The 26,563-nt window shown below is 43.3% G+C and overlaps 1 protein-coding gene across 1 annotated transcript in view; it reads left to right on the top strand.

The window, feature by feature from the left end:
- Positions 1 to 16,963: 16,963 nt before the first annotated feature.
- CHRDL1 (chordin like 1) overlaps positions 16,964 to 26,563 on the top strand; it is a 41,909-nt gene continuing 32,309 nt past the window's right edge. Inside the window, exons 1-4 of the mRNA XM_068408953.1 lie at positions 16,964 to 17,316; positions 20,292 to 20,438; positions 22,467 to 22,579; positions 26,035 to 26,128. Of these exons, the coding sequence (XP_068265054.1) occupies positions 20,342 to 20,438; positions 22,467 to 22,579; positions 26,035 to 26,128 (304 nt within the window). The 5' untranslated portion in view covers positions 16,964 to 17,316; positions 20,292 to 20,341. The remainder of the gene's footprint in view (positions 17,317 to 20,291; positions 20,439 to 22,466; positions 22,580 to 26,034; positions 26,129 to 26,563) is intronic.

Here is a 26,563-nt window from a genome sequence, read left to right as displayed (position 1 = left end):
CACAGAGATTTGCGTATCAACTAACAGGAAATATTAGAATGTCCGGAAAGACGTAGGTGTCCTATCAGCACATATGCCTCGCTCTTACTACTAGATAGCACTTCCAGTACAAGTCTGCTTGTAATTAGAGAAAGTTGTTCTTTTAAAGACTGCACTGAGCAATCCACTGACAGCTTTACAGGCAGAGAAGGGCAAAGAAACAGTGTTTCGCTTCATCCCAATGAGTGATGCCTTTTCTCAGCTCTGTGCCTGAAGAGCCACGTGGCAGCTGTGGAACAGCACTCGTTAGTGTACTGTGAATTCACACCAGCTTTTGTTGGTTTCGAATGTTCCTATGTTGGTACAGCCAGGTATGGGAAACAGCCAAAGGTTTCTATACATCAGGGAATCCTACAAAACTTATAGGAAGAGAGTCACTGCATAAGCACCCAGTGTCTCAGCCACCATCTCACAGGCATGTTGGTGTGTGCTCCGAGACCTTCCAGCAAAGCAGGCTAGTCTGGGAAGTGGGAAAAGAAACCAGCGAGCTGCACCAGGCCAGTGGAATACCCTCGGAAGCCTTGCCCACTAAATGGGCAAGCGGGTTCAGCTTCCTCCCTTCCCTCTCTTCAATATACGCACATGCTCCATCTCGGTGTGGTTTATGGTACAGGCCTGCTATGATCTTTCCCTGGGTAAACCTCTACTCCCAGAGTGCAAGCAGAGGGCACGAGTCTGAGGAACAGGCAGCACAGGAGATTTGAAGGCTCAGTCCTGAAAAATTCCCTCAGTTAAAGTACAGAGATACCCACAGGCCTCCAGGAGCTACCAAAATACACGTCCAACAACACCAGCCATTAAAAAGCCGCCAGCTGTACTACTCACTGTGTTCAGTGACTCTCCTCCTGGGAGAGAAGTGAAACTATACAACAACCAGTCCCACAGCCCGTAAGGCAAAGTCCTGACTCGGTATTACGGTACATATAGAGCATAACATACTGACTACAAGGCTACCCAGCGGCTCTGGGCATCGGGTACGATACAATGACAGAGGGAGTTGGCAACAGCTGGTCATGTCTGGGTTACTATTTTAATGTGCTCTTCTATTTTCCTTTTTTTTTTGTTTGAATTTTTCTTCTAGAACTTCGTAACTGATGTCTCCAAACTTGGTAACTGATGTCTCCCTGTTATTCTCAGTATTTTATTAATAAAAATTAATAATATACTGTCAGTGTGTATAAAAATTACATATTTCTCCCCTAAATGCTACAATATGAAAAAATGATCTGCTGTTAATAAAACAGAGACCAAATTCCCAAAGGAAATGAATGCTTCTTAAAAACCACGAACTGGAAGTAAAAAACCACTCTGCTGTATTTGAAGTGATTACAAGAGAAAAATGATGAAGAGTGGTTTTTTCCCTCAAAACTGTGCAATTTTTTATATCATGCTACTGATATTCTGAATGAAAAATGGTGCTTTTATTCACTGTCACTTCTTTCACTTTGGCCAATGCTGTAGCCAAACATCTGCTTGTTAAGTTAGCAGAGTCAATTGATGGTTAGTAACTCATGAGTTTCCACAGATCTCTACAGACATTTCCAAAGGAAGACCCTCTCTAAAGCTTTGTAAGGACGGGGTACTTAGGAGGGGAGACGACTATGAAGAAACAGAAAAGTCCAGACAAAGCATCCATGTGAATGTTCAGACAGGTTTGGGCTCTTCTCTCTGAAAAGCCTCAATGGAGGATTTGGGACAAGTGTTCAGCTGAAGGCGTTCCAAAGCTCAGTGTGCAAGTGTCACCCTGAACACACTACTGTGACTGGAGAAAGCTGTGAGCTTTCTCAAGGCTAAAAGCAATGGTGAGGTAGCAGGTAGTTCACTGCTCAGAGGATCCATTCCTTTCCCTTCTATCTTTAGAGAATGGAAGAGGAAAATTAATCATGATTATTATAGTTACACATCGTGAGCCTGTTCCTGCTAACATGTGGGCCCATCTCTATACTGGAAAAATTCTTAGGAGGCAACTCAGCTTCACCAAATAATCCCAACAGACAGAATCCTGCATATCCAGGATTTAAGAGACAAATCCCCAAAGAGCCTACTGTCCAAGCAGATTCAGTCCAGACAATCATTAGCAAGTCTCCCAGGTCCTTGGCTTACACCACCTCTACATGCTGTGCCAGGGTAATTGCGAAGCATCAGACTTTGGGACCCTCCAGCAGCAGGTACGAACAGGCACCATTACGTAGCCAGACTCGAGCAGCATTCCCACCGAATGACCTCCCTTTCGTATTGTTGGCAATGAATTATCACACACCAGACAGAAAAGAGAGAAAAAAATAATACTGGCAAAAAATAGTGTATTGACAGAATAATGGTTTTAAAAAGATCTGAAAGAAGCCACACAAATACATGTGTAAAGTCGTACTATCCTCACAAGGCAATTAGGACTGTTAGGCTGAGGAGTACAAAATGACGACGACTCATTTTTTAAATGATAATACATTTCTTGCAGGAAAACTACACAGCCCTGGGACTGAATCCTCAGACTGTCCACAGACCATGGCAGCACAGAGGAACAGAAGCAAGTTGCTCCAGAGCGGTGCCCGAAGCCCAGGAATGCCTTCTCCCAAAGGCAGTGGGGAAGCCTGGGTGCTAAGGCATTAGAAAAAATTGTATGGTTTTGTCTGCCTGTGACACACCTGCACAAATGTGCTCCAGCTTGTTTGCAGCTGCAATGGGAACTGAGGGTGTTCATTATTTTCTTACAGTATGGGGGTGTCAGACCGTGAGTTCAGCAGCACTGGCGTAAAAGTGGTGAGCTCACTGGGGTACAAATGACGTCGGGATCAAGTCCTGTACCTTTCAGCGTGTTCTGAAAATAAACCCCCCCTGACTGCTGCTGGCTTGCTTTTTTCAGACTCCATTAGTTGTTGTACATTGGCGGGACATAACTCAAGGCTCTGCACGCTCTGTGCTGCTATTAATTGCTAGCAACAAAGACATTCACCCCAACGTACACAGTAAGATGAACAAATAATTGTGCAACTATCTCCCAAGCAATGCTTCCTTACCGCCACCGAAGGGCACTGTTTCCTGCATTTCTGTGAAGAAGAATGACGTACCTGCAAGTTCAATTTTAATTAGCAGTGGTTAATGCCTCCTTTTAGTGCTTGAAGTGTTTTATATTCTATGTTATGTTTGTTTAATAAGTTACTTCTTCATGACACACTGAATTATAGGCCCATTTATTGTACTTTCCCTACCACCAGCAGGCTACACTAATAAATCAAACAAGCATATTAGTGAAGGTAATTCCTCCTATGAACTTATAAGCCTAAGAGGATGGCTAGTCTTAAAAGAACTGGTTTACAGTCAGATTTCAATCAAAAGGCATGTGGCTTTGCAAAACACATCACTTTTTGCATATTAATTTTTTTTCAAAATATATATACTTTGTATCTGTGAAAACCTCATAAACTGTCCTTATCTGTGTTGGCAATTCAAGTATTGGTAAATCTGCAACCTGATGCTCTTTGATAGGTGCTGATTCTGTTTCCATTTATACCAGAGACACTTCTGCCATTGACTTTACTCAGCGTGAAGATAATGTCTGCCAAACTTCACTAGCGGTCTCATTTCTTCAGGCATATTTTGTGTTCTGGAAAATAGTTTAATCAACCTGAAAGACTCCACTAAGTAACCTTCTCTCAATCTGTGTTTCTCAAAACTACTCTGAAAGTCCCCCTCTCACCAGAAAGGAATTCATATACTATAAGGCTGTGGCTTATTTACAAAAGGCGAAGCTTTTATAGGATGATATAGCAGAGGTACCTGGTTATCCTTACTTTCACGCTCATGCAGCCAAGAAATGTCCATGAAGTAGTTGTTACAGTGATAACACATGACTGTATCAAGCCCAGTGCTGAATGATTTCAAGACCATATTCCAACATCTTGTTTGGTGTCTCAAACATTCAAAAACATTCAAATTTGTTGGCTACGAGATCAGTAGCTGTACAAACAAGCTGATACTGTAACTGCACAACCAAAATCCAATCTCCCTGGCGTCTCTTCAGTGAGAGAAAGCACAAGGCACATCATATCCAATTAAGAAAGAACAATTAAAAAGTCCAAAAAGACCCGTGAGTCCCATGAACAGAAGGCTGTCCAGATTCAGTACTCTGCTGAATAGTACATCTAACCTCATCTATACAGATAATCCAGTGCAATTAGCCCCCACTGGTGCTAGCAGGAGACAGTGGCATAGCCAAGCGACAGATATTTTTACTACCCACCATCTAACCCTGCCCTGTAATTAACTGCAGAGCCCCACAGATTTCTGCCTGATTAGCTGTTTCAGCTAATGAGAGGCTCCAGACTCTGCTACCACGAACCCTGAATTACCTGCCATTCATGGGCCAGTCTTTGTGACCGCACGGAGCAAATCACAGGTGCAGAACTGAGCTGCAGAAGGGACACAAAGAGGAGGAGGGGGCCCGCGTACAAACTGCACAGCTCCTCCGGCTTCAGTCACACATATTGAATGTTTCGGATGGTTACGCACATGGGAGCAAAACCTGGCAGTTCCTGTATGGTCATTACCCAAGATATAAAATGTTTGGCTTTTAATTAAGATCTACAATATCAATGTCACAAAATGAGTCTGAAATTACAAGAGCAGGAGCTGCTCTGATTGTAAAAACTCAGCTATTCAATTGAAGGCCAATGCTCGGTCATAACCAGAGAAAAGTTGAGGTCAGGAGTCCAAGTTCAGGAGTGGAGAAAATAAGAAGCTGAAGGAAACATTATATCCTCCAATAATCCTTGCAGGAGATATGATTTCAGCATGAAAGGATGCAGTCCAGCTTTAAAGTTTCCAAGCAAAAATCATTCTACTATAACTCCACTGTGAGATAAAAGCAGACATGTGATCTAGTAATACTGGCCTCTTTCACTGGTGTTTTTATTGGTGCTGCCCTCCATATTAAAGAAAACAAACACTCTGCTTTTAATATTAAAGATAACTCCAACAGGTCTGCTTTAGAGAACCTTTCTGCGTTAATCCATTCCTTGTAATACAGTTAGCCCTGTGTAAATTTGGAAGGTGGCCTGTAAAAGGAAAAGCAAACAGAGGATTGGCTCGTTTTAAAACCTTTTCCCAGCTTTTGGGGGTTTTTGTTTGGGGTGTTTTTTTTTTAATATCAGCTGCTTCTCTCTCTTTTAAAGGGAGAATAAATAAGGCTGTGACCTCATATGTGGTTCTCCCATTTCTTAACTGAAGAAGAGGGAGATTTGGATCCTCCTGAGACCTGAAATACCTGAAGGAATGCATAAATACATGAAAGAGCATGTTTATTGAGTAGAAATGTCACTCAGTTGGTAGTACAGCAAGCTGAAACTCAGGATACAGGGTCTATTGTAATTCTACTCTGAGCCTGATGGGTACCTCCACACAAAGCATCTCCTCTCACTGTGTCTCAGTTTCTCCGCTTCTAAAAAAGATCACCTGAAATGTTTTTCAAAGTTCCTTCAGATAAGACAGTGTAGTATAGTAGCAGTGCCAGCCATGAAATCACCAGATGAGCTGAGGTATGATACCCACCCTTGTCAGCAGAGCCCCTGACATCAGATGGGGCACGTACATTTTGGCAGTGCAACCTACAACACTGAGCTGCTGGAACTCCTGCTCCCTTCTCCCTCTTCATAATGTGGCTGGATTCAAATGGAACAACAAATGCTACAACAGTAATAATTGTGCTCTCACTGTACTGCCAGACGGTAATTTTCTTGTACTTAAATTATGCAATCAGATGTTGTTAAACATTCCTTAAACCAGTTCTGTCAGCTAGTCAAAAAATGTAGCACAGAAGAACCAAAAAGCAATCAATTGCTGACATTAATGAGTTCAAGTAAACTGAAGTGAAATTTTCCTGCCCGCTTCCACTAGCCATGAATTTGGCCTGCAAACGCCTCATAATCAATCACTGGTGTAATATTGGTATTTCTGAATGCACAGAAGAGGGTGGAGCTCTTTGGTGATAGAGCAGTAGGGAATTCTCCCCTCACAAAGCAGGATGAACCCACTGACTGATAAATCACTTCTGTTATTGATATAACTCTGCTACCAGTTTAAGTTATTGAATGTTATAGACTAATGAACAGAAAACCAGGAAGTCTTGTGAACAGTAACGGGTGCCAGTGTCAACAGAAAAATAAGCTGCATTTGCTGAAACAGAAGTTAGAAATATCTTCCTTCTCTTTGGTGTGAGTTTGTCAGCTGCTTATAGCAATGGACATCATCATTTACATCAGTTCTCACCAGCGAATACTTGGGTGAGTTAGAGTGCAAGATAGGACGCTGTTGACCTGATCGTTTCTGCAACCAAAATAGGTCACACATAACTTCACAACACCAGTAACATCCAGATTCCAGTTTTCCACAACGGAGTCCTCATGTACTGCCTGAGGACAGAGTTCTACACTATGTATTTGCCCGTCATGACAACAATCATGACAACAATCTGGGGAGAAGGCAAAGAATTAAAACATGAAAACATTGAGGACACCATCTCCTCTTCGGTTTAGAGTACCACAGCTGCTGCCCCAAACCATACCCTCCTACAGGAGGGAGACGTTGGCCTTGGTAATTAGCCAGACATCAAAACCTTCCTCGGGAATTCCTCCTCCTGAGAGGCACACGCAGATCAGAAGAGGACAGGCTGTCTAAACACAGCGAGCCTCCTCTCCCTTGCTGGGTTATTTTCTTTCTCCCTAGGGGAGCTCCAGCCAGGGGAAACTCCAGCTTTAACAGAAGGTGGCTTGGTTTCCTCCCTGTTTTTATAGCAAGAACAAACTACAGAGGCACCCTTTTGGTAATGTCCAGTTCTTCAAAGTCAAGTTCTCTGCAGCACTGAAGCATTTGAAACTTCAGTTCTGCTTTCGCTGCAGTTTTATGCAGCCACTGTATTTCCAACATACCTGGAACACTGGAACCCCTGTCTGAAGTGTACTGATGTCAAATAGCAAAAGACATTTCATGACTCTCGATTCTCTGCTCATTCCTAGGAAATGTCGAGGTCCTCACTCACAAACTAAATACTGTATATGTTCAACAAGTCAGAGGTGCAACATCAGTGATCGCTAGAGACCCAGTCTGGGCTTTCCAACTCTAGGAGAGACAGAGACCCAAAGGAATAAAGGTCTCACCTCCTAAGAGCTGGGCTCCAGGCAGCTGGCTGCTGAACTCCTGTCCACTGCAGTTCAGATGCCATGCCTGAAGGTACTCACAGGGAAACTGCATCAGCATTAAAAACATCAAAATTGGATTATACTTGGACACATGCTGGCAAAGTATTTGCAATGGATTCAGAATAGCTGGAGGTTGGCCACATCCACATAATATTCCTAAAGTTGGATAAAATTTAACAGCAGTAAATTAGGAAACTTTGCCAACTCCAAAGCACTGCCTCAAACTCGGGCCAAAACGATGCACTGGCACTCAGATGCTCTGGAAGGATTTTTCCCTTCTGCCAAATGCTGTTGATGAGATAAGAAGAGCTGGGCTGTGGAGCACAGGGATAGGGATGCTGTTGCTGGAGAAGGCTGGGTTTTGGAAAAGAGCCTTTGTGGCAAAAACTAAGGAAGTTGCAATCAAAAACTAAAATACTTGCAGAACTCTGTAGAGGGCAAAGGAGTGGGGCTGCTGGGGCATCAGCCGACGAGCACGCTGGACTGTGGATGTTGCTCAGAATCTGCTCCTGCTGAGCTCTCCTTACCCACCACTCTGTATTCCTGACTGACAAATCTACAGAGGGAAATGGGAAACTGAAGTGTTATGGTGTGTAAAATCGTTCCTTCCAGAGAGATATCTGGAGCATGATGAGGAGACAGAAAGAACAAAAAAATATTAAAGGGGAGACACAAGCCGTTGGCACCTACATCTTTTGTCAGATCTCAGCCCTCGTGCCTATGGAGCTGAGCTGTGACATTTGTGTTTCTCTCACAGACCTCAGTGAGGCTGCTTGTACACGACAGTGCTCCCCCCAGGCAATCACACATTGCCCTGTCTGGCCCACGGGAACCCCAGGGAACCACAAGGCTGTGTGCAGCCACTCTGGAGGAGCAGCACAGCCATGCAAGCACCCTTCCCTCTACTTCAGGATTATTCAATGCCATGTTGAAAAGATTCTCCCCATCTCTCAGAAGTGAAGGGGGGGAGGATCTGTCTGATTGTATTTGTGACCCTGGCAACTCTTCACAAGCAGAGACAGCTGAGTCACTAATATTTAGAAAAATAACATAATTGACTGTATTGAGCCCTGTGGAGAACCCCTGCTGAGTACTCACAGCCAAACATTAGCAACTCGGCCGTTCCTGGCAGCCTTTGTGAAGGGTTGCCAGGGCTGTAGATTCAATTAGATGACCTCTGAAAAACCGATTTCCACTGCAAATATCTTTGAAAGAAATACATTCAATCCCCAATAAATACAGTGAAATTGGAGGAGATAGCCCTTCCTACCTCACTGAACGTCCCAAATCGCCCTCAGCCCCAGCCAGGGGTCCTGCCTGGACGCCACGCGTGCTCGGGCTCTGTTGTCACCAGTGCCTCACAGGATTTAGCGCTGGCTGCGGATTGCACTCTTTAAATCTGAGAATGTGACAGTGTCGCAGTTGGGTGCAGATTAGGATACAAAATTATGTTGAAAAGGTAAAAACATTTGCATGTATCTTTCTTTCCCTTTTCATTGGGCAGGGGTGACGATTCTTTTGCCACTACTTTTTTATCCTCAGACAGCTTTTTTTCCATGACTAGCCATTGAATTATGTTGATGTAAGAGGAACTGAGATGAATTGCTAGATCCAGTGTTTTGTACTCCCCATTACAATACACTGCAGCAGTGCATTACACCGAGTTGGAATATTTACTTTCTTCTCAGTAATCCTTACTAAAAGTGATTAATGTACCACTAAGGCAACTAGAAATGAGATTTTTAAATTCTGTTTTATGTGTAGGGTTTTATGACGAGCCCTACAATAAAACAGCCAATGTGGACACTATTTGTTAACACTATCACAATGAAATCAGCTAACACCTTAATTACACCTTGTAATTGCTTCTCATAATGTATAAGACGTTTCTAATTCAGCTTTTAAACATCCCAGTTGTAGAAGTTCCTGTCTGTCTCCTCAGACTAAAGGATTTAATTTCAGTCAACATATTCTGCCCTGGTAAATTGGTTCTTAGCTCAACTTTTTTGTCTGCTTTTTTTTCTATTCTAAATAATTCTAACCAGCTACCAAACCCTCACCTTTCTTGCACACATCAATGCTTGAGGAAATACAAAGAAACAGAGCAGTGCTGGATTCTCAAGATGTCCCTCCAGAGAGAAGCTTAACAAAACAATGTTTTAAAATAATATATCCCATTGTTTGGGTTACAATAAGATACGAGTTCAACAGCAAAAAAATTATAACAGGAGAAGAGCTATTATGAAATGATTACCCCGAGAGCCATCAACTAGCATTTTCTCAAATGGCATTGCAATTATTCTTTGTACATGGTGCAAAATAATATACTAAGGGTATTTACAGAGAGGAAACTTTTCTTTACATATAGTGTAAATTGGTGTATGGAACAGAGACACTGCATGGAGTTTAGTCTGTTTTTTTTTTCTCAATGTTCCCTGCTGAGCAGTGCCACAATTAATCAAGGTTTCTAGGTTTTAGTTAATTGCTGGACCCCAATAAATTGGTTTGTACTGGCACTGCTCCAGGTCTGATAATTTCACAGCCTTGGAAACTGCTGCATGTTCACACAAGAACCTTGCAAGCAGGGAGCTGGGATAAAAAGAATAAAAGAAACTCTTGTTCTGTGAAGTTCCATTAATACTTAAAAAGCCAGCCCACTAGCAACAGTGTCTTCACTGTTTGTTTTTCTCCATGTGTTTTATACTGATGTTTTTAATGATGAAAGGAAATCCCCCCCTTTCCTTATTTTAAACTTTTTTCTGTAGATAATTATTCTCAAAGAGCCATTTCTAATTTCACCAGTATCCTCATGGAAATTTCCAGTGTTCCCATCCTCTGCTGAAAATTCATTGTGGCTTTTTGAGACAGCTTGGCTATTTTTTTCCCCTCTCTCCACAATTTTGTCGATGCGAAAGGATCACCATCTTGTGGTGAAGAAAAGTTCGAGACTGGCTTTATGAACTAGACAAGAGAGACAAGTGGTCCCACAGCCTGGCCTAACTCAGCGCTGGTGCGTGGCCCTCATGGTCAGTCAGATGCTGTGAGATGGGACAATATGGCTGTTCTAAGCGTGCGGCCAGAATCGAGCAGAGCGGCGTCACAGCTCAGTGCAAGTCAACGCATTAGGGTCTGTTATGAGTAAACGCACAATATTGTTATCAATGTGAAAGGTCCACAGCTACTAGTTCATTTTAGAGCTGGGCTCGGTTACACGAAGGACTCTGCATGCTCGGCTCTCGCTGGTAGCACTGGGATTTGCGAGCGCTCAGCCCCTGGCAGGCTCTGGCTCCATGCTGGCACACGTTTGACTTTGTTCTCCCTAGAGAAGGCTCATTTGGCAAGTTCAGTTCTACTAATGGGTTTCAAAAGCGCTCTCACACCAGCGAGTTTTTGAGCAAAAGAATTACATAATGCCCGAGGTGTTCGGTAACCTCGTTGTTATTGTCTTTGGCTCACCAAGGCGAGATTAGCAGCGCTAATCAGGGTTTTATAAAAGTATATTTGAATTGCAATTGGAGCCTCACTCAGTCTGCCTTGACTCCTCTGTCACGCCTTGGAAGACGGGACTGACTGGGTTTATCTGGTGGATCTCAGCTGTAAAGAAATGCCTCAGCAAGTGGATCTTTATCATGGTATGATCGATCTGTAAGATTTGTTACTGCTTTTCTCATGCACAGCTATATCCTCAGCAAGTGCAAATCACTGTGATTCTTTTAAATTCCTCCAAACCTCTACCAAGTGTGGTTCTAGTCAACAATTCCAATGGCAGGGAAGAACGTCTGTTGTTTTTATGTGAACTATGCCACCTTCTGCTGTTTTCGAGAATGTGTGGTACTGAAAAAACAATCAAAGAATTGTGAAAGAATCACCTACAAGGATTGTTTGATGCTGCTTTTCACTTGCTGAAAATGGTCACCGAGATGCTATTGCATGCTATATAGTATTGCACTTTGGTAGAAGCCGTAGTTGTATGTTGTGCAGGCCTCCCACCCACAAAATGCTGTCCAGACAAAAGTTATAGGTGCGAGTTTGGACTGAAGATTTGGACTTGGTATCTCGAGAAAAAAAAAGGCCCCTTTCAGTTTCCTCAAATATGTGGCATCAACTAGAGATTTACAGCTCTATTTTCAACTGCTTTATTGATATTATGACTCCAACACCCATTACATTTCAATGCAAGATTAAAAAATGCAAAAGAAATTCATTACTGCTATTAATACTAGAAAAAGATGAAAAGCCAAATCAGGCATGGCTAAATAAATTTATTTTTTTAAAAAATGTAAATTAGATGGATAAACATACAAAGGGGATAAATTAGAAATCAGTGGTTTCTGTCAAAGATTACAATGCACCCCTGGCTGTCAGATGTACCTGCTCAAGAATTTCTGAACTGGAAATTCACCTATCTGGATAAGAAGGTACAAGGAAAGACAGGACAGACAGGAAAACTTCCTGGGGATGCCACTGAGATCAGCCCTTTCACAAGTTTATTGTCATTTGTGTAGATTCCTTGTGCTCTTTTGAAAGTTTGAGCAATAATTGCTTCTACATATCTTGGTGATGACACTTCACTACTATTTCGCTCTCAGTGAACCACTGAGTCCTGGGGTTTTGACACACCTTGGTGAAGCTCATGCAGCTCATGGATATACAAAAAATTCTGTAGTCCTACAAATTGTATTGCAGACTTTCTGTGACATTACAGGTATGAGGGAGAATTATAGGATCATAATTACAGCTGCACACACACTGTGGTGGTGATAGGTATTTTATAAATATCTAGATTCGATTAGAAACAGCTGCAGATGAGCACTTCGAAATCAATGCAAAATTCAGGAGGGCCTCACCTCTGAGTGCATGTATATCTATTCTATACCTATTCTCAACACCCCACATAGCAAAGCATCATTTGCTCTAGGATGGAATGAAAAACTGTGTGGTTACCTTCTCGTATTTGCTACTGGCAGCTCTTGTCACTCTCTTCTTACCTGTGTATTTGGAAGTGACATTTAGTGACATATATTTTATTTGCATTTTTTGACAGAACAATGAAAGATTTTCAGCTACTCTTCAGTCTTGGCTGAATGTGTCTGTATCAAGGTGATGAGGAATTGGGCTGCAATTTGACATTTTATGTAATGCTGTTGTTGTTGTTTAGCAAACTGTATTGAAATCTCAGATTTACTAAGTCTATCTGTCTCACTGCTAAATAAGTAAATTAATTTCTAGTGCTAGAGGACTGAAATCCCACCGCGGATTAAGTCAGTGCTACATAATGAACAGGAGGGTGGAGAATGCTTATGACCATCCTATGCCATAATCACAAAATCATGCACATCTGAAGCCCTTTTTGTTTAACAGTATATGTGAAGACTGCTTGATGAACATCCAGATTCTATTCCCACTATGATAGTTGGAGGGCTGATCCAAACCACAAAAAGTAATTTAGAGATTTGTTTTAAATCTTGGGAATAATATTTAGCATCTTAAGATACATTTTCCAAAGAGCTCCGCTGAATATATAGGAATGGAAAAAACAAAGGAATTCATTAGTTTAAGAACTTCCTTTCATATGTTTTCAGAAGTGAAAATTTGACCATAGATAATAATTTTTTCTTGAAAGCAAAGGGGAAAAAAAAGACAGGGAGGTAAATGAAACTTGTGTCATGTGCCTAACATCTCTCAAAGCTCAATGTCTGTTCCAATTAAGAAAACTCCACATGGTGTATAAACATGTTAGCGTTGGCACGAATCTTTTATCCTGTTTTTTTTCCCCTCACAAGAACTGAGAAATAATAGCAGGATACCTACATACTGCTCAGTCACTGGGAGGCACAGAACAAGGAGACGGACTTCTACTGTCAGTGTCACAGTTTATTAGCTGCTTAACTTCCATTATCTTTAATGAGAATCACATTGCTAAATCACTGTGCTCTTAAAAACTAAGGGCGTCCTTGAATCTCTAATGCCCACTGTCGGGAGCAGTTCTTCCCTCTCCAGACACCAGGACACAGGGCATATTCAAGCAGTGAGTTCTGCTCGGCAGCATGAAGGGTAACAACTACGTATTTGATGCTTCTCTGGAGCTCTTGGTGTCACATGTGTGCAGCAGGCCTGAACTCCACCAACTGCAGTAACAGCCCACTGCGGAGCAAGAGCACAGGGCAAGGTGTCTGCCAAGTCCTATCAGTGCTGTGGTCTAAGGGGGATAAGACGGACTCCCTAACACGGGGCTGTGTTAGCTGCGAGGCAAGGCAAAGCATAACAGGCTGTGGCAAGACACAAAGAGTACTAGCTTTTAATTGTACTTACTCCTCAGTGATACTTAGGCAGAGCTGGGAGAAGAGGAACAGCTCAGGCATGGGCGCAGCACTACCAGGATCCACAGGCGCTGGCAAACCCTGCAAGTTCAGCAAGGGTCACCCACCAAGAGGCCAACGGTGAACATTTCATTCATGCACCATGTCCAGCATGTGTCACATTATCCTTTGACCTGACAACCGTAACCCTTGCGGCGACACTACGTCATGTGAAGATGTATGACAAGAAACAGAGGCAGCCTTTGTACATGACGAAGAAAGAAGCAGACCCTGACAATTTTAAACTGCATCATTGCTCAAAAGCCCTCAGGGACACCCCAGCAACAGATGAACAGCCTGAGCAGCAAGATCAGGACTAGGAGCAAGACTAGGGCATCATGCTCTTGGAAGTCTGCGTTTCCATCATGTTGCCCATTCAGTGAGTCCCAAGCCCTCACCTGAGCGAAAGGCTCTTTCAGGCAATTCTCTACAATCTAAATCCGCCAAAGAGTGGGAAAAGGGCTCAATTTTCTATATTTCTATGTTCAGCAACAGACTTACACCTGAATTAGTATCTCCAGAGACCATCAGACACCATCATCTTCTGAAACAGTCTTACAGAACACAGTGGAAAGTGTTGGCATCTATAGCAACTTTCCCAAGGCACTCTTCAGGCCAAATAAGGAATTTCTTTTCAAAGAATCTCTCCGCAAAAGAATTCAGGTCACAGGGTCTATAGAAAATATTTCATTTCTCATTACTACTACACTGACTATGCGTAAAGAGTACTGCAGCGATTATTGTTGTCTTTATCTACACACACTGCACTTTGTATCAGCACAGAGAAGGAAATATATGTGATGAATGCTGTCTGGAGGAAGTTTGACAGAGTTGAGTAGCTGTGTTGGGTAAGTTGTTCTGGAGAATGTCTACACAGTAAAACTGAGCTCTGCCCAGGCCCAAAGCTGCACCTACCAAAGTCACGTAGATGCTATAAAATCAAACGGTCAAGCCTGCCTACAACAACCTGTGGATACCTACTCACAAAGATTTGCAATCTCTTTTCTTTTCTAGACAGGATTACAAACTGTGTATTTGGTTTTAAGTAACACTGAAGGAAACAGATACATTCCCCAGGATGCTTAAAGTCTTCTGAAAATGACACCATATGTATGTTCGCTTTGGCCACTGTTATCCATAAAGCTTCTAATCAATGACATCAACAACAGTACAAAACCCTCACAGAGCAGAGACCCAGCACGGAGAACCCAGCCCAGCCTTCACCCAACTGTAGTAACACAGGAATTCAGAAATCAAAACATTCTACTGGAATTTGGACAGTCCATGCAATCTTCCTTTTCTATAAAGAAATGTCATTTTAATGATATTAATAAGGACATTTTAATATCTCATTAACTCCTCTGAAATCTGATAAAATATCAATTTAGCTCTAACACTGTAGGGAATGGATTGATCTTTGATTTGGAAGAAAAACTACCACATACAGAGTCACCAGCACATCATCAGCCTCCTATAAGGACAGCAGGACAAAAGTGCAAGGCTTCACTTGTAATTGCTGCACTAAATCCCTGGTGATGCAATCTAGTTTAAATTTAGAGCTATCAAGGGATGTACACGATCTGCCGTATCTTGCTGGACTGTTCCAGTAACAAACTCCTTTCCTTTCACAGTATGATCTTTACTTTGACTTCATTTATCTTTGGTGTTACACCCTTCACCTCTACGTTTCCTTGTGTCTGAACTCAGCTTCTGAGACAAGATCAGTGGCACTGGTGAAGTGGTGCTAGAGTAAGATTTACTACTGCCCCCACACCCAGTGGGCTCCCAGGTAGCCAAAGGCAGCTCCTCAGAAAGTCCCTCCACCCTGTGTCGATGTTGGTGGGAAGACTCTAGCTGGATTTGGGTCTAGCTCTTTGCAGAGTGCCACAGGGTCGATTCAGCCGTAGATCTGAGTGCATATGTTATTCATGTGCAATTTATCTCACAGGCTGAGCCCACACAGTCTAACCCAGCACAACAGCTAAAGGAACAACATTACTACAGCCCCACAATTCAGAAGCATATGTGTACACGCTTTACTCTTCTCTCCATGAGCATGGATACACCGCTGCAGGACTAGAGCTTGCACAGCTCAGATTCTCTGCCTTCAAGTGCAAATTACTATCATATTTCTGATTCAGAGTTACCATTTGTTTTTCCATTTGCCCATCCCTGTTTCACAGAGTGGCTCTTCAGAAACTATCAGCCTGCAGCAGTAGCTACTACATTCCGGACTAAGAGCTTTAAGTGATGATTTTTCCTTAGGAACATGGATTAGCACCGGTGCACAGCAAGGCAAAGAGTGAAAGAGTGACACAGAAGTAGGCATGGAGCAGTGTTTTCAAAATGCAGTTTCTTTCCTCTTTTTGTTTTTTTAATATTAAGAGTTATAAAGTCACATTTTACTAACATACAGCCCTGGTTACTCGTGAAGTCACACTACAAAACCCTTAGTAACTCAACTAGTCTATCCTCATGCTAATATAAGGTCTCGCCATAGACTGTATTTTCAATATTTCGTCCAGCTTAGTTACAATTGAAGAAATTAAAGTTTTGCTTAATTTTCAGCCTTCTGAAAATATCTGCCAAGCCTGGGAGGTGTATGACCTCCCAGCAGAGCTCCCCAAACACCCTGGTCCCAAACTAGGGGAAATAGGTTGTAATTTGTTTCTCCACATGATGTCTTTTCATACCTCACCCTTTTTCTCAGATCATTTGTCAAGGGTTCACTGATCTCTTCTTATTAGTTACAGGGGCTACAAGAAGACAAGAAAATGAATGTTTGACCAAGCATATAATGTCATGAGTCATGGGTTTAATTTAGTTCCAACCAGAATCTGAATGTGACCTTGAAACCTTCTAACACAATAAATCAGGCCAGAGGGTATCAGCAGAGGGTGTCTGACAAATCCCAGCGGACAGTAACTCCCTCGGGTCTGCTCCGGAGGGCACCCCGCGTGTGAAAAGCCCATTAAAGAGCCATCTCGGTGCAGAGCCTGCGGGTTACTGTGGCCGGGGCGGGCCGCCTTCCCCCAGCCCGCAGCTCTGTGCGGAGGCACCGGAGCGGCGCAGCGCCCGCCCGGCTGCGGGTCCCGCAGGTGCTCCCCGCGCAGGCAGCGCACACAGCGCCGAGCCCCCCGCCCCGGAGCGCGGCCCTCCGCCTCCCCCGGCCCCCCACGGCGGAGCAGGCTCCACCCCGGGCCGTGTCAGACTCGCCGGTGCGCCGGGAGCGGGGCGCGGAGAGGAGGGAGCCGGGGCGGGAGGCGGACCGCGGGGCCGCGGGCTGCTCCGCTCCTCCTCCAGTGCCGGCGGGGCTGCGGGGCAGGACCCACCGCCGAGCATCCTCCGGCCGCGGGGCCTCGCTGCGCTCCCCGCTGGAGCAGGAGGCGGTGGCAGGTGTCCCAGGCCGGGCAGCCCAGACCGTCCGGAGCGCCCGGCTTAGCGGATTCCTCCCTCCCCGCTCCCGTCCATCAGTCGGGGGTCGTCGGTCCCCCGCTTGCCCCCTCACCACCGCCAGTGCGGGAGCGAAGGGCAGACCCCACAGCCCGGCCGAGCCGCGGGAGAAGATTATGGCAACGTGAGTGGGCAGCGGAGCCGCCTGCCCGGAGCCCTCCCGTACCCCGGCGGAGCGGGGAGAGCGGCGCGGCGCCCCCGGCCGAAGCCGCTATTCGCAGGCAGTCTCCAGGGCCCGCGGCGGAGCGGAGCGGCCTCCAGCCCTGCCCCAGGTCGGTGAGCGTTTCTTTCCTAGGCAGGACCCCGGGGACGGCGCAGTCCCGCTGCCGGAGCTGCGCCCGTGGGCGCGGGCACTGCCCCGGGGCTGCGGTCCGGCACAGGCACCCTGCGGGGGTACCGGACGCCTCCGGTGCTTTCAGCCCGGCTTATCTCGCCGTGCCCATGGCGGGGGCCGCCCCCGCGGTGCCACCGCCGGCACCTGGCCGGGCCCGCCGAGCGCCCTGCGGCTCCGCTCCCGGGAACACGGGCAAGCGCCGCGGCTCGGAGCGGGACCCGCCGACGGCAGCCCTCGCCCTAAGGCTCCCTCCGGCCCCGGGCGGGGCTGCGGGGCGCTCCCCGGGCCCGGCGCCCAAGGGACGAGTGTTCGGTTAAAGCAGTAAGAGGCAGGAGCCTCTGGCCACGGCTCAACTTGGAGAGCCGCCTACTTAAAAACAGCCCCCGACGGTAAGAGTGCGGGCTTGGGGAATAACAGCCTCGGGGAGAGCGGAGGGAGATGCTCCGTGGGATGCACGAAGGGTAGAGCCCGCCCGGGCGGAGCGGCCGCGGCCGCCTGTGCGGAGCCCCCGGGCCGCCCCCGGCCGCTGCCCGATGGCCGCACCGCTCCCTGCGCTGCCTCTTCCAGCTACTCTCGGCCCTGCTTTTTTTTTTGCATTAATCGTAAAACGCGGCGAGGCCGGACTCTGCCACTTGTAGTCACCAAACCGGAGGGCGAGGCGCTGGAAATAGACCCACATGCCTTATTTCGGGGAGTAATTCATGTAAGATGTGGATCACCCTCATTGTCTCTACTAAGCAGAAAACACACCAATAATTAACAGGTTAATCTTAACTGAAATTATTTAAATCCAGGAATATTTTTAGGACATTGCCCTTTGGGGAAATGAAGGGAGTGTGCTAATAGTGAAAAGTATGTGTTTATATTTGGAGTAACAACAATACAGAAATTAAAGAGAATTAAGAAAGACATCAAAAGTCCCCATCCCATTTCTGTTATTAACTCCTCCATTTCACATTACCGTGCAGCATTTCTGAGCGTAAGCAGTCCAAGTTTTAAAATGTTCTTCCTTTTGAAGACCTGACATTTAAAATGGATGGATTTCTGAGCCTTTCTGTTCGAACTAACCAATCTAGCTAACAGGTAAAGTGCTGCACAAAGGATAATTGTGCTCCACTTATAAATATTGTTTGCTTAAGCAAGCCCCAAGAAGGCCAAAATATTTAAACATTCACATTTTTGCTAGTCCCAGTGATGTGCTACTGTTGTTCTCAGTGCATGCATGGTGTCCTAAGACTAAATGACGAGGTTTTAATTTTAAACAAGTTTTTAAAAGGTTGTTTGGCTTAAAAATGTCTTCTGTGATTTGAACACATTGAAAGGAAAAAATGACTTTAACTTTTCTTCTGAAATTGGAATATTATTCTGAGCTTCCAAAATAAATGGAAAGTTTTATTTTGTTACTGTATCGGGAGCGTGCTTTATAATAGCTTTGTTTTTTTAAATGTGTTCAGATGCAATTTGCATTATTCTGAATGAGCTTACTGAGTATAGGCAGAGCAGTTGCATAGATTTGATTAGTTAAGGAAGATGTCCATTTTGGTTTTTGGAATGTAGAGAACCCTTAAAGAGTAGAGGCAATAAAAACACTCTGATAAAATCAGATCACCCACCCTTTGTTACAGTATCCTAGCTCTCAACAGTCTTAATAGGAAGATTTTCTTTTCAAGTGCTTGTTAACTTAGTGTGTAGTTAATTTCTATAAGTTATCCACCACTTAATTTTGAATATACATGTATAAATTATTATTTCTGGTTTGGTTATCTGTGAGCTGAAACATATTCATGTACAGTTTTGTTATTTACATGAAATCTGAAGAGGTCAAATTAGTTTACAAAGCAGATTGTTTATTTTTCCAATAGTGAATCTATTTTTTTTTTAAAACTTTTCTAAAACTAATTGTGAATCCACATCAAGACTTTTAAAATCAAACCCAAATCTTTCCAACATTGTAAATTATGGACAAGTGTGCTCTGGGAAGGTAATACTTTTGTAATGAATTCTGATAAACAGTAAAGCATCAACATATTTCTCAACTCAAGAGTCTTAGGTTGGCTATCCAAAATAAATAAATTCTACTTTAGTTAATTATTTTCTCCCTTGTTTTCTTCATTATAAAATAATTCACCTTTTAAAAGCCAGAAAAAGATAAACAGAACGGCACATGCAGCAAGTATGATACCATCTCTGCACCACATGGAGAAGAACACTTTAAACTTTGCTCCATATGCCACATTTGGCCATTAAAAATCTACAAGAATGAAGATGACATGGCATTCCCTCATTATACTTTCAGATATCAAGGCAACGGAAGGGTTAACTCTAGAAAAATTAATTATACACAATCCCAGAACAATAGTAGTTGGGAGAGAGGAGGAGGGGGTGAATTGAATAGTGGTGGAAACCTATTAGATGCAGTGAGAACTGCCGATGAGTGCAGCATGGCCAGCACTGCACCCTGGGCACGGATGTCCACAGGGCAGGGCCAAGACACCAGGCACATCCACAGTTAAGTTTATGATGAAGCAAACGTGTTACAACTGACACCTGTATTTCCCAAGCTACATCCAAAAGAGAAAAGAGCTGCGCTACAAGAAAATCTCCCAAACTAGTTTCTTGTGAAGAGAACTTTAAGAATTTAGATTGCTTACTTGCCAGATTTCTGGAATAAAATGAGGGCTTTATTAGAAGTAATAAAGTTTTCAGCTTTCATGAATGGAAATGTGGCCCCTTTTCCAAAAATGAAATGACCTGAAGCCAAAGCTGTTTCCATGATATGAAGATCCATGATATAGACCGATTCTTTGGTTCTGGCAGTTTAGGATTTCTGTGTGCTGGATGAAGTTATGTCAGAGAATTTAAGTATCTTGCAGGATTTTAGTTTTAATTTATTTAATCTTGTCTTCCCAACAGCTCAACATTCTCTGCTTTGGAGGTTCTTTCTCTTCCTTTGGTCGATAAAGATGAGAAAAAAGTGGATATTGGAAGATTTTCATTTTATCTTTTTTGGTGTGCTCTGTCTCCTTTTCATAGATGGAGGTAAACTAGAACAAGTAAAACGTAAGTAGACTTCAAACAAAGCTGGCACATTCACCCAAATATGACATTTTCCTTCTATTTGACAGATGTGGTTCAGAAAAGATCTTCAAACAAGGATGTCACAGAATCACAGAATCACACAGAATGTTAGGGATTGGAAGGGACCTCGAAAGATCATCTAGTCCAATCCCCCTGCCGGGGCAGGATTGCCTAGACCATATCACACAGGAACGCTAAAACCTAAACTGTGGAACTGCGTTAAAAACCTTCTAACATTCTTCCTCCTTCTAATCCTATATTTAGTAGAATCAGGTCACAGCCACATTTGGGGCACATTTTCCTAAAGCTCTACAGGTTTCACTGCATCATAATGAACATAACACATCAATTGGAGAATCTGTTTTATTTCAAATATCCTGAATCAAGAGAGCGCAGAGTTCCATTTTAGTGACCTCTGTAAACATCTGACGGATTATCTGGATTTTGTCCCATGTGTAAGACTATTGTGCTGAAGTTTTCAGCTAGTGTAAAGCCCGTCCAAGACTGTTCTGTTGTGTTCCAAAAACAACCTCATAGGAACTGGATTAGATACATCCTTTGAGAAAATTAAGAGGCTAAGCACTGTCAAAAACTTGATGAGAAGAACTGAAAAGAATACAAACAAAACAAAGGGAATATTTCTACAAAGCCTGTCATCCGTGGGAGATGTTAACACATTTCAGAGAGCATGGCAAGGAGGAATAACTACCCAGATAAGTCTAGGAGTTATGGACTGCTACAGCCTCGTTACTAGCTCTCTGGAACGCTCTCCCCACCTGCACAGGCCGAGTTTTGGCCGCCTTCTGACAAAGAACATTGTTTGCCCTTGAGAAGTAGTTAAATTTTTCAGCCTCGGTATCAGCAGCTTCTGCTTCTAAGGAGGTAGATTTAAAAAAAAAAAAAGAAAAAAAAGAGTTCAAAAAAGGCCACCTTTTCTGCTGAACTTGCTCACAAGAAAACAATGTGCAGGTATCCCTGTTCAAAGACAGTGCAGTGTGAGAAATTATCAAACTCCACTTCAGCCATCTGCTTTTTCAGATCATTTCATTTGTCATGCTTTTGTGTGAGGTGAAAGCAGAGCACTTCACAGTTGCTAATAATAATCCCTACCTCTTGCTACCTTCTTTTAGCCTAGTAAATGTGAAGAATGTCCCTTGCTTGGATTATCACTTGGAAGACAGGTATTTTGTTTGATACCCTGAAGTATCATCTATACTGAGGGTGATGAATTAAGATGAATTTGGACATCATTAAGATAAGAGGAAGGAATTCTCTCATGGAACATATGAGAAACACCCTTTTATTGAAGAGATTTGAGTTTTCAATGTGAAACCATAATGTGACAGGGAGAGACAGGGCAGTAAAGTCTGACAGGTAGATGGATATCTGCAAAACTGCACCTGCAAGATTAGAAGTGCTTAATGAACAAAAAGATCTTAAAATACTTTGAATGCTGATGTGTATGTAAGTCAGCACAAATTGTTCTGAAATACTAGGACAAACTTCATTTTACCAGGTTGTTAAAATATGGAGATGCTGAACATACGGTGTAAATACAGTGCATTTATCTTCCTTTAGCAGTCCCCTTGTTCAGAATCTCTCTGCTCTAGAACCTGGGATTTTCCTGAGTCGAGCCAATTGCTTTGGTTTTGCAGTAAAAAGGTTTTGTTTCCTACAAACCTGTCTGAGCAATCAAGCATTTTAATTTTGTTACCTAAACGGGATCCTAGCCTGTGTTTTTGCAGGTGAAAGGATAAACTCACCCTGTATGAAAGCCATTTTGTCAGCTATTTCAGGAGCTGCAATTTTGGAAAGACGGGAGGCCATGTCGTTTATTTTGGTTTGGGAGGTTAGAAACAACAGCACATGAAATTAAGGGCATTTCTGTTGTGTGATTCTCCAGGGAAGGAAAAAATATTTTACAGAAAACACTGCGCACCTAAAACCACTTTGTAAGCAGGGAATGGGAACATTCATTCATACCTCTTTCAATTCTTTACTGTTTTACAGATTCAGATACGTACTGTGTGTTTCAAGATAAGAAGTATCGTGTAGGAGAAAGATGGCATCCTTATCTAGAACCCTATGGCCTTGTTTACTGCGTTAATTGTCTTTGCTCAGAGGTAGGACTGCTCAGTTATTGATCCTACAACTTCTACTTGCTTAATTGACCAGAATCCTTCCTGTTGTATCTACAATGTGACAAAGCCCAAACCCATTTTCACTAGTGGGTCCTGATCATGCTGCAGGAAATAGAGGCAGGTGAACCTAGTGAAGGGAAAACATTAACAGAGGCCAATACCAGCAAAAAATACTTGCATGGGGTAGAAAAAACAGCTCCTTAACTAGCCAGAGGCTTGTCAATGCTGAACATTACATCTTGAATAACTGGACCCCACTACCTAAATATAATCCTTGCAGTTTATGGACAATTATGCTGAACCTGAATTTAGTAGCATTTTGATCTATGTACAATGCCCACATCTTCAGAGGCGTTTCCACAGTCAAAGCATCTGCTGCCCTAAAGTGCTGAAGGAACAGGCTTGGATACCACCATTTGTAAAAATCCATGAAAGAAGAATGAGATGATGAAAAATGAGAAAAGTGTATGGGGAGGAGAGAGAATTGGGTAGGACATGAAAGGACAGGTCCTTGGCTACCATCAGTTGATGCCCAACACGAAGACACAGCATAGATCCCCTAAGTATGTCATATACAGCTGGGGGGGGGGGGCAGGAAAATGAGGGCAGAGTATGTCCCTGGGGGTACTTTAAAATGACTAAACAATAAGGGATCTTAATCACTAACACATGAGACACTCCAGATGCTCAGTTTTGTCTGGTGTATTTAATGCAGAATAAAGTTTTCTTGGCTATTGTCCGCCCTGTAAGCGTAAAATACTGGGCTCCTGTGCAGCATTTGCTCTGAGGGATCTGCTACTACAATTTAGTGCAGAGATGCACAAACAGTAGTCCCACAAGCCTGGCTGCATCTCAGATCTGTGCAGCAGAATGCATCTGTAAGAGAAAAAGCAATGTAGTAGGAAGAAAAGGAAAAGTCCTTGGTTATAGCAAAAAGGAGTTTCCACTCACTTTGCTCATCCATATGCAAAGTGAAAAACTCCCTCACAGTCCGTGTGTGGTAAAACACTCATTAAATTGCTGGAAGGCTGTCTTGGGTGGGGATGAAATTCACTGGAAACCCTAGAGATCTGGATGCAAATCACTGGTGAGTGATTCTTAGGAAGATGTTAGACAGTCTGGAGGGATGGGAAAGCACATGGTATGCTCCTCTAGAGACAGCACTGCTGTGATCCAGGCATACCCACGCACTGTGAGGCTCCAACAAATGCAGTATATTTTATTTATTTCCTTTACACATGGGCACGGAAGACCAGAGTGACAGTTCAGGGCAACAAGGTTAGTAAAGAAGGAAACTGGTGGTGGTAATTATCAGTACGTGCAGCTCAGAAGTGGTCATGGACTCTACTTCCTTGTTTGCTCTGTTTTACCTTTGTTCTACTGTGAGCGTGCAAAATGTGACTTGGGTTTATTTGAGCAGCGAGGATGCTGAGGGATCTCTGGGATGTGACTCTTGTTGCCTGGAAGGAAGACTCCAGATAACAACTGCAGCATCCAGCCATTCATTTGAGCTTTGTCCTGGCCACAAGAAATGCCCTGAGAACACTGACCTACAGTAAAAGCTCCAGATCAGCAGGAAATTCTCAATAATTTATGATTTTAACAAAATTAAGGCTAGATAAAGCATTGGAAAACATGCCATGACATAGCACAAGCACAGACCTTACACCAAATATTACAGCATAAAAAATGAAACTTAAGTGTGGCACAGACGGCAAATAGGAGACCTAAACGTACCCCACCTGTGACTCCCTGGCAGTAAATCAGTTAGGCAAAGGCTACATACAGAGTCTGAAGCAGCAGCCTACTCCCTCGCGCTGCAGAGAAAAGCAAAAAAATCCCCAGGGGTCTTCATCACCAGCGTGACCAAAGGTCTTTGCTGGCCTCAGACATCATGATGCATATGATCTCCGCACAAAACAAGTCATAACAGCCAGGCAACAGACCGAGATCTCTGCTCCACCTCTAAAGAAGTCTGTCCAGCCATCCCCCCCAACACACACTTCTAATGTTTAAGAAAAAGGCGAGACAAATTAACTAAACAGAGGCCAAATTATTCAGCCTGGCATTAAAAAAAAAAGCATTCCTGTTTTTTTTTGTGTATGTAGTATTGTATTTTTACAAGTTATAATTTACATACTTAAACCAGAATAAAACTGAACATAATTCAGTGTTCTCACCCTGTTCCCCCTTTCTTTTACAGCCCCTCCTCCCCCCCCAATACACAGGGGAGACTGTTGACTGTTACTGTCAGGCAAATTGGAGCACTCACTATTTGTCAGATCATTATTTTACTCTTTAAAACACGGCAGCTTTTTGCTTGTGTTCATAGGCAGATCGGCAGACTGCAGGGGCTCAAATGAATGCTCTCCACCCTTGGCACTGGTGACACAGTGCAGGAAGAGAGATGCAGTTTTTGCTCTTTGGGACTCTAATGCAGAAATGCCAACCATGGCTCTGACTCACAGGAGCTTAAGTCCTACTCTAGTAGTAGTAGTAGTTTCTGGGTAGTAATGATCCAACTATGATTCCAGCCTGTGGTCTGCAGATATTTAGGAGTCAATGGATTATTTTCAAAGAGATGGTGAGAAAAGCCCATACAGATGCTATCTAGGGAAGTCTGTACCTCCACTGGAAACATTTCAGTGCTCCAGAAGGCATACGGAAATGAAGTGGGTTTATTTCTGACACCACCTAAAACTACAGTCATAGCATGGTATCAGTGTTCATACTGAAAGATCGTTCTTGCTATAAACATGAGCAACTTGGAGCTAAAGTAGGAGGATGAATTATAGATGGGAAATGGGAGTTTGAAATGGATAGTCTTTTCTGGTTACAGACACTGGAGAATGAAAATTTCCTGTGTTTTAATTATAAATCAAACTTAGATGTGGTCAAATAGAATATTACGTTAATAACATGAATAATGAACACTATTCCCAAGACTTGCTCGTATTTCTTAGAAAAATGGCTACTTACCAACTGGTGTTTTTTGTCTACTGGGGAACCCATAAAATGAAAACAAAAGACTCTCCACAGTTTTCAGGAACAATTACAGACGCTATTGTCTCTTGCGGTCTTGAACTAACCCTCAAGAGGGGATATCTCAGAGACCTACCATTCATTATCTGTGTCTTAGTTTTGGAAATGCAATTCCTAAGCATAATCTGCTCAAAAGAAAACACAAATGAAGATTGTTGCAATCCATTTTTAGGCACTTCCTCTGATTTTAAGGTTTGTATGGATTTCTGCTACATTGTGACCTCCAGCATAAATTCAGAGGCAGTGAAAGTAGTCTGGGTTTACACTGCTGTGAGTGAAATCAGAATGTTGTAAAAAGGCATTCGTTTTTAAAATATCTAGACGCAGAATAGAGAACACGGAAATTGGTAAGACAGCCAATTTCATTAAAGTATTGTATTATGTTCCACCTGCAGAATGGAAACGTACTGTGCAGCAGAATAAGATGCCCAAGTCTACACTGTCCTTCCCCTGTGCATGTACCACAGCTGTGCTGCCCACGATGCCCAGGTAATTCCTATTAATGGCATACAGTCCTTTCTGAAATAGTTATTTAATATGCTGATTAACAGCAAAATTAAATGTATGTGCTGGAAAATTTCTGTGAAGTAAACATCCTTCTATATCCATATAGGTCATGAGAGGCTTGTCCTACAGTAAGTTACAGTATTTCCTATGGTGGTTTCTTTTTAGGAAATCAGAAGTATAGATTTGGGAAGGGATCAGGTAAGCTACCAAGTCCAGTCCCCTACAGTCCAGGCAGAAGGTAGCAGAAGTTTCATTGATGGGGTCCATGGGCTATCTGCTCCCCAGTCCTGCTCTTATCTCTAAACTCCATTACAATAAAACCCCATCCCACAAACTTCCTACGTTTCTGCTTTTGGTGCTTTTCATAAGAGCAGGCTAAAATACATCATTATTTGCAATGGTTCCCTGTTAACAAGG

The sequence above is a fragment of the Nyctibius grandis genome, chromosome 10 (genome assembly GCF_013368605.1).
Source record: "Nyctibius grandis isolate bNycGra1 chromosome 10, bNycGra1.pri, whole genome shotgun sequence".
Lineage (NCBI taxonomy): Eukaryota > Metazoa > Chordata > Aves > Nyctibiiformes > Nyctibiidae > Nyctibius > Nyctibius grandis.
This window is presented reverse-complemented; position numbering and strand designations above follow the sequence as displayed.